The sequence below is a fragment of the Sycon ciliatum genome, chromosome 1, assembly GCF_964019385.1.
Source record: "Sycon ciliatum chromosome 1, ocSycCili1.1, whole genome shotgun sequence".
Classification (NCBI taxonomy): Eukaryota; Metazoa; Porifera; class Calcarea; order Leucosolenida; family Sycettidae; genus Sycon; species Sycon ciliatum.
Genome location: NC_088643.1, coordinates 61246054 through 61259154, shown reverse-complemented (window position 1 = coordinate 61259154; position 13101 = coordinate 61246054). Strand labels below are relative to the sequence as shown.

General features: G+C 44.8%; 2 protein-coding genes across 3 annotated transcripts in view; both read right to left on the bottom strand.

The window, feature by feature from the left end:
* The window catches only part of LOC135804714 (DNA-directed RNA polymerase III subunit RPC2-like), a 38755-nt gene extending 31861 nt beyond the window's left edge, over positions 1-6894 (bottom strand). Inside the window, exons 1-8 of one of the 2 annotated variants that reach the window (XM_065318654.1) lie at positions 6717-6894; positions 6564-6596; positions 3817-3873; positions 2819-2883; positions 2517-2592; positions 2163-2231; positions 701-732; positions 239-330 (exon numbers count right to left, since the gene is read on the bottom strand). In XM_065318654.1, coding sequence (XP_065174726.1) covers positions 239-330; positions 701-732; positions 2163-2231; positions 2517-2592; positions 2819-2883; positions 3817-3873; positions 6564-6596; positions 6717-6776 — 484 coding nt within the window. In that variant the 5' untranslated portion in view covers positions 6777-6894. Of the gene's footprint in view, positions 1-202; positions 218-238; positions 331-700; positions 733-2162; positions 2232-2516; positions 2593-2818; positions 2884-3816; positions 3874-6563; positions 6597-6716 lie in introns of those variants that run through there. The other variant, XM_065318656.1, reaches the window with a different exon arrangement.
* Positions 6895-7890: 996 nt separating this feature from the next.
* LOC135804713 (cysteine-rich hydrophobic domain-containing protein 2-like) lies at positions 7891-12872 on the bottom strand. Its single transcript, XM_065318653.1, has 6 exons — positions 12635-12872; positions 12493-12547; positions 12111-12266; positions 10912-10968; positions 10063-10122; positions 7891-8891 (listed from the first exon to the last, which is right to left on the bottom strand). Exons 1-6 carry the CDS (start codon positions 12745-12747, stop codon positions 8841-8843), a joined length of 492 nt encoding a protein of 163 aa, XP_065174725.1. The 5' UTR covers positions 12748-12872; the 3' UTR covers positions 7891-8840.
* Positions 12873-13101: the final 229 nt, after the last annotated feature.

The window sequence follows — 13101 nt, the reverse complement described above, 5'->3', positions numbered from 1 at the left end:
TACGTCAATCAACAACATTCAACGGCACTTCACGGTATTCCACAATAGTTCCAGTATGTGTTGATATAGCAAATTCAAGTTCACTGTGCTCACTCTATATAACACAATGGGTACAGACTCAAGACCATTCATCGCCATATTGCCTTCTTACAGGAGATTGACAGCGCACCGACAGTACACCAGGACCACGCAAACAGCTTACCAGGATCATACGGGCACTACGCAAACAACAGCTTACCAGGATCATACGGGCACTCTTTCAGCTTTGCAAGCTCCGACGTACTCTTGTCGTGCAACACGCAATGTGAGCTACGCAGCATGATTGGCATCCTGACAAGAAAATGCACGAAAATGCACACATACGCACGCACACACACACACACACACACACACACACACACACACACACACACACACACACGCACGCACACACGCACACACGTGCAAATACACAAATCGTTTGAGTAGGTGAGAGCAGGCATGGAGAGCAACTTGATGATCATGCTCAACAATATGGATAGAAGCGAGGATGCACTCACGCAAATAGCAACGCACTATTCAGACCTCTCAGATCATGTTTCCTGCTACCTTGATGTGCATGATCAAGGCATACACAGTCCATTACTGTATGCACACAGGTCACCGTCTGAGAGCAACAGGGAGTGTGTGTGTGTGTGTGTGAATAGGTAAATATCCTTACCGGCCGATGGGGAATGCCTTGCGAATGATTCTCTGCATTCACGGCGACACAAGAACATACAAGAACATGTATAAGCACATGACACCAGGACCAGGTGCATGGTTGGAAGTTCAATGGTCGATGGCAGGCATAACAAAAAGAAGTGAGTGCTAAAAGTATGCTTCCGCCCCCGTCATCTGCGGAAGGATGGATGGACATCAGTGCCGAGCTTCGCGATCGGTGGAACCTACTCCACTGACTGGGGAGCTATCGATGGGAAACATGTGAACATGCAGAAGGTTGCTAAGCTGTTAACTTGTGCCCAGCGAAATAGAGTTCACCAACTCTAATGCGTAACGTGTGCCCAGTGTTCCCTCTGTTTCTCCCCTTTTCTCCCTCGAAAGTTTTCTTGGCTCACCATCAGAGTTAAAGAGACCCAACCATATCACAAAAAATGCTAAAAATCTTGAAAAATGAGTACTTTTCCACAAGCCATACACATCCTCCCGTCTTCTTGTTGTCTTGTCCATGTGCGAAACATCACATCTTTCTTGAAAGTGTTTACATGCGTGTCTGAGCCCAGAAACGCATGCGTATCGCACACACACGCCACTTATGGCCACAGCCCTTAACCCTTTGGAGTCCGTAACTTTTTTGCTTCCGCAGAATTTGTGGCAGTCACGAAAATGCGCACTCCATTTCCAACATAACTTTGGTTCTACTTCACCGATTTTGAAGATCTTGGGCTCGTTGGAAAGCTCTTGATGATAGAAATACAATGCGCCCAAACTCGCCAAGAGCACTTTTCATTGTCCGCCACAACGCGCCCCAAACGCGAGTCCAGCTCCAGATCTGAGAGGAAATCGGTCTCCTGTAGCCATTTCACTGAATCTAGCTCGGAACTGTTCAATTTTTTTCGAGTAGAAGCTTACCTTGCCGTGACTTCGCGCCGCGCCGGTCCTGGCACGTGCCGCCTGTCATGAAGCTGGGAAAATCCGTTTTTTTCACGCGCTGCTGACTCGCAGCACGCAGCGCAGAAAATTCGAACTGTTTGATCGCTCGCCGCTCACTCAAACTTCATCGGAGAGACTTCGGACCTGTTCGAAGCGATAGCTGAGAGTTTTCTCTACCATCTAGACCCTTCGATTGTTGAATTTGGTCAAGATTTGGCCGAGAACTGAAAGTTTGACTGCGCCCACATGCATACAAAATGCCCATGGTTCGAGTTCGAAATCGAACCATGGACTCCAAAGGGTTAATAGATAATGACAAAAAAAAAAAAAGTGTCATCCTGATTATACACAAACGTACCGCTCGCATACAGTACAAAATTTGCAACGCTGCGCCATGAAAAAATCTGTAATCCATTGACACCAGCAATGCAAACGTATACCTATAGACAGCACCAGGCAGCATTCAGCATGCACATTTACTGGGAAATGCGCCCGTAAGGCTTCTCGTCGCGAGCATTGAAACTACTAACCTGCTGTCCGCGTATGTACTCAATGTCCACCATAATGGGAGCCGAGTAGGACATGTCGCGCAGTCGACACTAACAGCACACACACACACACACACACACACACACACACACACACACACACGCACACACAAGACACAGAACAAGGCACGGAATGGATGATGGCAAGAAATAAGAAAGCAACTTGGAGGCTAAGTTGAAGACAGCACCGTAACAGGAAGGCAAGGTTGAGTGTGTAATAGTGGCCTGTTTAGGATACATGGGGAAACTGCAGTGAGACATGGGAAAACTGCAGTGAGACATGGGAATTGCACTGAGACATGGGAAAACTGCACCACAGCATGGGTGTGAACTTACCTCATGTGGCGAAATTGCCTTCGTGATATTAAACGATTCATCGACATTCGGTGTGCCAACGTAAACGTTCAAATACCTAAGCAGAAAGACACCATGTGAAGAGTGAGACATTGGGCAGCAGCAGCACCAGGAATGGAAACGAAATGAGGATGCGAGAATGGACAAAAAAAACTAGCTATACGTCGGGTTCAGGTTGTATCCAGCAAAGGCAAATCGGATGCCGTCAATTGCAGTGAAAGTGAGGGAGTGAGTATACAAATGGTGGGTGAGGCAACGACGTTCATGCACGTGTACCATCTTACTTCAGATACCAGGACGGATCTGCAGTGCTGACTACTTTCTCATTGGCCTTCACGATGCTGCGAATCTGTAAACAAGAGACAAATTACGCATAGCCAGTTGTCACGGTGGCACACAAACAGATTCCCAATACACACTACAGCAACTGTGCCTCTACAGTCCATTTAGAAATACAAGTAGCCGATCTCCGGCCTTTTCAAACCCAATTTAGGCCGAATTAGGTTCAAAACTAGATCCTAATTCGGCCGGAAACGGGTTTCGGACTAGTGTGTCTGTATCTTCAATCGACACTAAGCCTGGCCGATACCAAGAGTACATAACCCCCAAGAGTGTGCAACTGCCTGCACAACCTCTATGCTGTGCTGCGACGGCAAAACTTCACATCACGTGGCATGGTTCAAAAGGTTATGCTGGCAAACAGTGCAAAGTGATCACAAGAGAGTTGTACCCAAAGCTGGGCTGCGTACAACCCAGTATCTATCATGCACAGAGTGCAAATAATGTGTACGGGTTGGTCGCGTGATGTGAAGTTCTGCCGTCGCAGACCCCATATACTAGCTGGAGTTGCACACTCTTGGGGGTTATGTACTCTTGCCGATACATGTACATGGCCAACAAATGAACTTAGTGTGGGCTCATTTTTTGGAGGAATAAAACAGCAAAACATGATAGAAAGACCATTTCACACTGCGCGGCCAAACGCGATTCTGAAAAGGGTCCACAGATACCCTATTTATGGTCAAAAGTAAGACTGTGCAACCTTAGAAAGCAAAATGGGATCATCGATGTACCATGTAGGCAGGCTTCACTGGTACTGCAACATGTTCTCCAGTACATTTAGCATAAAGCAAGCCGCTCAACTGAAAGCTGGCAATGTTCTGCCAACTCAAATCAAATACGTGCATAGTTTCAAGAGTTTCGAACAGCACACGGCTTCTTCTCCGGTTGCAAATGTTAATGCACTCCCTCCCTGAGTGACAGGGAGAGCACGGAGACTCACCTCCACATTCAGAAAGTGATTGAAGCTGTCGATGTGCTGCTTCACCAGTCCTTTCACCTGCACCATCAGCAGGTAGACAACAGAAGGCAATCACTCACGCAGATCAACAGATACCGGTATACTTGTATACAAATAAATGATCACAGCTGAAGTTATGCTCTGTGCGGCCATGCACTTATAGCTTTCCCCATTGCTGATACACACCAAGAGTACATAACCTCCCAGGATGTGCAACTCCCACATACCCTGCTGTCCCGACAGAATTTCAAGTTGACGTCATTATTTATTATGCAATGCTCCATGCACCAGTGATTTACAACATGTGTACGGGTGTCAACGCATCACACGTTTTTCTTTGCAATATTTCGTACAGGATCAGATAGGCTTTGGCAACCACAGGTTCCGGATTCGTCTGATAATCCGTGTACAGTGCGCATTGCATCATAAAAATGATGTCAACTTGAAATTCTGTCGGGACAGTACTCATAGTCGAGTTGCACACTCTTGGGGGTTATGTACTGTTGTACACACCGAGAGGAGTGGAGCAAACAGCGAACTATGCCTCCAAGTTTCACACACACACACACCACACAGTGGCTGCTGTGGCTAAGTGTGCTTATTTGTCTTCCTCCAACTCAATCTACTAAATCTCCGTTCAACTATTCAGATGTGTCTGATGTATAATCGGTGAGTCACGAGTTGCACAGGCCCACATTCAGCAATCCTAGAATGTATGTTAGTGCCACTTAGCGGTGCATTCTTGCAGGCCTCTCATGGAGAGGGTTGGTGGGCTCTCATGTGCTCATGACATGAGTTAGCCAAGTGCCAAGTCAAGTCGGTAGGAAAGAAGGAAGCATGTACTCAAACATTAGAAGGAACCAAGTTTCATTCTGTAATTGCTGCTGAATTCGCGGTGCATACCGTATGTCCGCACCTTTCAAGCCATGGCGGCATATTCGATTATAAAGCCATGGGCTTCATAAATGAAATGACATTATTTTGATGTATTTTTGTTAAAAAAATGAAGGAATAAGTAAAATGCTAACAAACTTACAGCCCAGCAGGAAGGGTGAACAAGTGGATGTAGATTGAAATTTCTGTGTGGGCTTTGACTGTTATGGCATGGCGTAGTGGGTGAGTCATTTTGCATCTAAAATATCTAGGAAAGCAGCGGTGTTTCGAATATAAGGCCATGGCTTTAAAGGCGCTGGTATACGGTAATAACCGCATATCCACGTTTGGGTCAGAAATCCTCAAACTGCATGCGGTACCAAGAAAGGCGATGTACACAATGCTGATAGCACTGCAGTGCAATGACTGTGTGCATTGACGATATGCCAAACAAATCCGTTCTTTCCGCTATGTCGACGTTAGTGGTGAAACGAATATCAAAACCCAGTAGCCGAATATTCTTCGGCTTAACGAACGAACGAACGAATATTCTTTCGTTAACACGGATGACATCACATGCCCTCCTCTCAGTCATTTTATTGGATATTGTCACTATTATTAGGCATGACGAACGAAGGCATATATTTCTCCATCATTTCTAGGTCATTTTTCACAAAAAAATCCCCAGCTGAAGTGCCTTTCACAGGCTCAAAAAACAGCTTGAGACGTGATTTTTCGTTCGAGCGCCATACCTCCCCTCCAGGACCTCGGATTGCGTTCGGGTGGCTTCTAAACAACAGCTGAGAGTTTGCTAACACCGATAGATCTTTCAATGAAGCGATTCGGTCAAGTATTCACGAAGTTACGAAAGTTTGAACGCGCCCGGTTGATTCTGCATACCGGGTTAACGAATATTCGCCATGAGAAATATTCGTTCGAATGTGTCAAACTGAACGAATATTCGAACATTCGGTATATTCGTTTCACCACTAGTCGACGTGCACTGATTTAACGTGTATCTCTAGAAATCAACAAAACCAAATAAACCAAAATCTAGAAAGGAAAAGGACATGTGGATACGAGTTAAGAGTAACTCTCCACCACTGTAACTGGATACTATAATTATACAGTCAGAAAGTGCAACAACTTGGCACAACACTGACAGAGTACTGAGACACTTGACGTCCTGACACCTACCTTCAACACATCTCCGTAGCGCTAACCAACAGCCTTCCAACTCGGAAGGTTCAAGGTTATGGAGAGACCAAAGAGGGGAAGGTAAGCGCAACGAAAACGGCACAAGCTACAGTCCCAACGGAACAAAGAATGTCAATTGTTACTGGACGATGACGAGACCAGTAAGATACTTGACAAAGCAGTCTAACTACAATTCGAAGCAGCAAAGCAGCTCGTTTTCGTTGCGCTTACCTTCCCCTCTTTGGTCTCTCCATAACCTTGAACCTTCCGAGTTGGAAGGCTGTTGGTTAGCGCTACGGAGATGTGTTGAAGCTAGGTGTCAGGAGGTCGAATGTCTCAGTACTCTGTCAGTTGTGTGCCTAGTTATTGCACTTTCTGACTGTATATAGTATCCAGTTAGTGGTGGAGAGTTACTCTTAACTCGTATCCATATGTCCTTTCCTTTCTACATTTATTATTGGCTCAACATCCGAGTTTCAAACCTAAATCTCCTTCACTTCACCACCCATCACCAATGTGACCATGCACCAGTGAAAGCATAGAAATCTACCTAGGAATACATGTATGCCTTGTAGAAATAAAATAGGTGTAGATTGATTGAGTCAGAAATAACTTCAGAGAAACTGATGTCAGGGAGCAAAAACGTAACAATTCCTCACCTTGAGAAAGGCTGGAAGCAATTTCCATTTTTCCTGCACATGTATCACACGACAATGGCAGCAGCAAATCAAAAATACCAGGTGAGAACACATGCAAGCGCAATATGCAGTAAATTCTGCAATTTGAATAATTATTATGAGTGTCGGACTAACCTCTAACGCCTTCACAGGCTTGGTGAGGTCTGCCTCGGCCTCCTCCTTCCCATCAACCATATCAGCAGTTGACGAAGGACCTCCACTACCAAGGTTCACTTGATATCATCGCATACTGTAACGACAGTCGTCATACAGACGAATACATGCTGCACTTGATATTTCCATGCAATAAGGACAAAACAGATGATTGAAAAAAATAACCGTGCAAACTAAAAAAGAAAAAAAAAGAATGCATGTGGTTATGACGTCATGGCCCGAATCACCGGCCCTGCTGCTGCAAAGACCGGGCACGGGGAGATGTGAAGCCGGGCTTTCACGACTCGACTCCATAATCGATCCAGGGGATAATCTGACATCAGTGAAAGCAAGATGGTAATAATTATTTTAAAAACATCAAGTAGGTCAAAACAAAACTTGCTCAAGCCGTCAAGGGTATGGTCATATGGGAGCAATATGTTCAATACCTGATAAGAGTAGTGTCTCCACTATCACCCCAGGAGGGGTTATGACGCACTATCGCTCAATTTTGTGTGTAAATAATACATAGTACAGTCATGTACATGACATTGTATTGTGATTGTTCGGAAAAAGGAGCATGTAGGCAGATACCAATGCACTTGTACATGTGCATAACATTTCATCATGCTTCCATCAATTCTCATTCTCTTCAGCATTCCACGGGAATCAATGACCAGAGTGATGACACTCCAGCTTCTCTAAATTACATCTGTAGGGGTTCATTTTCGTGACGAGAACCCACTGCCATACACCATGTGCACTATTGTCAAGGGTCAGCAAAAGCTCTTTTCTCCTTTCAATTCAGTTCAAACAGGCACTTTGGAAAATTCATTCCGAATATTGTAGTATTGCACTTCTACTGCATTCATCCTTGGATATGCGGTATGGACCCTTGATACGGTATCATGTCGAATGGGAACCTTCCTAGGTACAGTACCATCCTGCAATACGTGAGTTTAGTGCACCCGGCATCACTTCACATGCAGTAGGTAGCCAGAAAAGCACTGCGCAAAACCAACCAGAACACGACCGCCTCGACTTGTACATCCACCCATCAGCTTGCAAACATGCCAATGTTTCTAGAGGCATCAATGCAGAGTCCCCCCCCCCCCCCCCCCCCCCCCCACGCTGGCAATGATGGGGCAAGTGAATATGAACAGACAGACAAAGAGTCACTGTATTCTCGCGGAAATTCAGCTCATATGGCAGATGTCACGATGTAGAGTAGCGGACAGAAAAAGAATAAAGTATCAAACTAAACAATGAGAAAATGAGTGGATTCAAAAAATAGAAGCAGGGGGAGGGTTAAAAGTTAAAAGCACGACCAAAAAAACTCGTTGTTAGCGTAGCATTGTCCAGCAATATTCAAGCGGAAAAAAGATTGCGATACGGAAAAATAGAAAAAAGAGAAGAAGAAGAAAGCAACAATCATGATAACAGTGCATAAACGGACATAGACGGGACTGGGTACCCTCCAGGGGTGAAAAAACAACAGGTGGAAAGTGGCGTTTGTGGCATAAAGCTAAGCAAACACCACTCTTAGGTAAACAGGACACCGTAACGCAAAGCAGTACGTGGGTCAACGAACAATGCAGGCCACAACACAGTGTGGCAACAGCAGCGGACTTGCACGTAATGAACAGCGAGCGAAACTCATTCAAAGCAAGGGAACAAAGCGGAGCTTCCCCTCTGTATCAAACCAGTCAGCAATATGGGAAACATTAACCTGCACTAGACGGCAGTCATCCGGACTATACGTAACAATATGCGCTAAAAATTGAGAAAGAAAGGGATAGGCCTGAGGTGCGGATGGGTGTGTAAAGCAGGTTGCGGACTAAACGGCAAAATTTGACAACGCGTGTGGCCATGCACTTGAGCACAGCCTAAGCCAAGTGGCTGTTATAGGACAGTGGCAATGCATGTGTCTATGTTACAGACAGACTTAGATTTCTTACAGTATGTACAAAACTGTGCACGGCTTACTTGCAAGCCAACCTCTTTCTGCCAGGGATCGCGGCGGCTGATACCCGACCATTACCTTCGTACATTTTGCTCCATCCTGATGTCAAGTACGCACGGCATGATAATTACCAGTAACTAATGTTAGTCTGGTCTGTGTATGTCAAGCCGCTCTAGTGTCTCGATCAAAATCACCTGAGAAAGAGAGAGAGAGAAAAAAACATCAGGAAGCGTGTCAAGCTGTTGTTCATACATAGTGTCCTAGTGTTTGCTGCAAATCTGCTCTATTCCACCAGTTGGCAAGGGAACTAGGTAAAAGAGGACCGGATAAGCGATGTCTGACTGTACAGTACTGCCGGGTGCCACAGAACGCGCTAGGATTACACCAAGCACAGCATACCGATATATACGCGGTGACTCAATCGCGCACAGATTGCAGCACAAGAAAACTAAGAAGGGCCTAGGCTACGATGCTGATCCCCATTTTTTTTGGCATAATAGTAGACGTGTGAACCTGCCCAGGAGGTCTGTGCACACTCTCAAACTGAGATTCAAAGTACAGGTGGAATCCTGATAATTCGAACCACCAAATGCCAGCAAAAAACTTCTAATTATCCGGACATTCTAATTATCCAAACATGAACCCACAACACAATATGTATGTCGAAATGCTCTCATGGTCACGCAGAGTTGCGCTATGGACCTTCACACACAGATTTCACGGAAACTGAACTGACAAGCACAGCCTGCTCATGCAAACTGAACTGACCAGTACAGTGTACAGTGAACTTCGAATTACACTTTGCTAACTTCGAATTATCAGGACAAATCCCACACATTTTCTATGTAAGTGGAATCCGTGGAAATTCGAATTAATCGGACATGTCCGGTTTGAGGTTCGAATTATCAGAAAATTTTATGTGGGAATTGTATTGACAGAAATCGGTCCTGGAAAAACTTCTAATTAAGCGGTATGTTCGAATTAAGCCATATTCGAATTATCAGGATTCCACCTGCACTAGTACTTCAGAGTACGAACGTATCCAACCGTTGAAAGAGCCCTAACACAGGCATCTAAAATCCCTGAAGAGCATGGTCCAAAAGCATGCAGTCAGCAAACACCAACAAAGTACTGAAACCTGGCTGAAACCGAAACGTCATCACTAGCAAATAGCGAGTACACAGGCAGAACCGTGCAGTGAAGAAAAGCATGATGTCACTGAGAAAATAAGTCCAGAAGGCCCTATCGATAATTGCGAAAACTGTGTGCACCTATTCTGATATTGAAGTCCACCGTGTCATATTCGTGTTGATCATAGCAGATTCAGCAGGGCCAGCAAGCACGGCGGCACTAAATATTGCTTACATATTCTTTCAGGTTGCTGGCTGGACACTTCTGCTTTTCTAACCACCAGGAGAATCCCAACTGCAGCCGAAGAATCCAAGGAATACAAAAAACAAGTACAAGTAAACGGCAAGCAGTGACATATCCGGGAAATTTCTAACTTATAGTCAGGAAATTGTTATGTTCGCCTCCACGTGTCCGACTCGCACTTTTACACAACACAAGGAATCCAGGAATGAACAACTTGACTTCTTCTTCAAACTCAAACGAATATAAAATGAGCTCCCGGGCAGGATCGACCTGACACGCGGCAAAGCGGTTTCTATGACGGCACGTTCACATACACATCGGTAGTGACAATCCATATTTAAAATAGAATGTCACTAGATAGTAGGGGTGAAACGACCGAGTCGATAAGTCAACTGGCCAGTCGATAAGGTTGAGTCGATAGAAGGAAAAGCCTTATCAACTGTACATATTATGTTAAAAAATAAAAATAAACATCTATAAAACCCGGAAATACAAGCCGGATAGGTCCGTTGGAATGTACTTCGAAGTAGAAATCTACAATGTGCTCATATTGTGCTTCGTTGAAACCTACAATGGTCAATGTGCTCATATTTTGCTTCTGTGTGCTTGTGCATGGGTGTATGACCATGTATGTATGTCATGGTGTAGAAATATGCCGTGCTCGTGTTCCTGTGTCAGGGCAATGTCAAGGTTAAACGAGCCAAGAAAGACAGGCGAGAGACAGGGAACAAACAGACAAAATAAAGCTGATATGCCCTATGTTACCGCGAGCGCATAAAATAAAACAAGGGCTGGCAGCAGCAAACCTGGTTCTCTCTGTACAAACCGGCCAGAACTCACTTTTTGGTAAACGCGGTTGTTTTCTGCTTCCAAGACGCCACGTATTCTAGATTGGGTCTGGACACACAGACACACATGCGCGTGCACACACACACACACACACACACACACACACACACACACACACACACACACATGAATACATGCTTTCAAACACGTCCATATCAGGCTCCCAACGTTTCCTCAATCCTCCAGCACCAAGAGGACCAGTAAGCCATACATAGAGTCTATTAGTCCCTGCGTGTACCGCTTGCAATGGCGCTGGTATGCCAGAATTCACAGTTTACACTATTTCCTTTGTGTGACCGATGGCTGTAGCACTGACCATGCAACATAAGCAACCCAGGACCAGGTACATGCAAGTCTAGCCAGAGAATACCAGTAAGGCCATCATCACACTATGTTCACTGACTCCCGTTTACGTCTACGGTGAAAATTCCAAAACGGATGGTCGTTTCGTTACACAGGCACAGCTCTTGCTCCGTGCACGCGGTCACGTTTGTGGAGAAATTTGTTCAAACGCACGTACAAGGTAGCTTGGAAAATGACTGGGAAAGATACACACGTTCATCTGAAAAGTTGTATACACTGTACCCCCACCCTGCCATGTCTACGTTTCCCGTTTCCTCTGCTCCCATTTTCACCCCGCACGTGGATCATCATGACAACCGACCAAAAACTCCTTACACGTAGACGCAGTATATACTGAGATGGAGCTGGTTACGTCAAATTAAAACTGCCGGGTTGCAATGCCCAAACTTCATGCTCTGGACTGCCACACCGTCACTACTGCCAAGAGTACATAAACAAGGGCATGCAACTGTGGTTATGGCGCGCTGTCTTCATTACGTAATTCGCAACCATCACGATCTGAAAGCATGCACTCAAACCCACAATTTCTTGTACCAGCACATCCGTTTTAGCTTGATTCGTTCGAGTACCTACACAATCTCTAAATATTGGGCACGTGATTCGGTGAAGTCCAGCTCTGTTCGAAAGTTCATTTCAAAACAGAGGGAAAGTGTCGTGTTTGATTTTTCTGCTGAATGAGCCGATGAAGGCGGCGTGCCGCTCATCTGGCCCATAGAAAAGAGATCACAGTTGCATACGCTTGTTTATGGACTCTTGCTACTACATGTTGTAAAATCTGCAGTGCATGAACCATTGCATGTTCCGTACTTTGCTACACACACATTTACCTTCTTGTTGAGATAAACGACAGGAGACAGGGAAAATCCCGCTGTACAGCAGCAACATAGACAGCCTGCGACGAGCCACCGAGCACTGCGTGGAACTGCTCTGCCTATCAAGTTGTTCACAAGGTCGATAGTAGCATTAAATTCCTCCTTGGCCACCTAAACCACATCCAAAATTCACGAAATACGACAAAAAAATTAACACAAAAAAATTAACATAACACGAAATCTATAAAAAGTAACAAGGACCAAGGAACTACAAGTAACGTTAGTTACCAGGTTACACTATAATGTCCACTAACACCACCAGTTCCCAAACAATCAGCTCATTATAACACGAAATCGATCCTCGACGTTTCACTCAATGAAGCTGTAATAATCTTACCTTTCCAATCAGACTGGGAGGAAAGTCATTGTCGAAACGATTTGTCAAACCAAACCTGAGTTGTGAAAGGGTACACCCAAAACTTAGAATAAGAATCCAACATATCAATTTCACTCCAAACAAGAAACATCTCGTTCCATACATCGTTATGTTTCCAATGCCCTTGATGACCACAGGAGCGGGACGTGTCGTTTGCAGTACAACATCAACATCTTCATCAGCACTTTCTATCATATCAGGATCACCATCCGCCATGATTCTAACATGCCTTGCTGAAATGATAGAAGGAAACCAGGAAGACTACTAGTACTACTATACAACAAGTAAGTTAGTTCCATCCAAAACTGGCAAAAGAACTACAGAGTACAGTTACTTGCAGACTTCAATACAGATATTATGCGCAGATAGTACAATGCTGTACAGCCTACACAGTCATGCACAGTGTGCACTACGCGTAGATCTACGTGTCAGCTACAAAAAAAACTAGCTCGTGAGTCGTAAAATACCGGTATTTTACGACTCCCTGGTATCATGCATGCATGAAATGATTACTAGTGTAAAAAAATAATACAGGCACATAATGACATAATTATTATTATGACAACAACC

What these genes read in the sequence shown, in the direction of transcription:
- LOC135804713 (XM_065318653.1), bottom strand. Translation starts at nt 12,747, where the DNA reads ATGGCGGATGGTGATCCTGATATGATAGAAAGTGCTGATGAAGATGTT. An exon ending in CTCCCAGTCTGATTGGAAAG is followed by an intron (nt 12,267 to 12,492) that starts GTAAGATTATTA and finishes GATGTGGTTTAG; the next exon opens with GTGGCCAAGGAGGAATTTAA. An exon ending in ACAACCGCGTTTACCAAAAA is followed by an intron (nt 10,123 to 10,911) that starts GTGAGTTCTGGC and finishes CTTCGGCTGCAG; the next exon opens with TTGGGATTCTCCTGGTGGTT.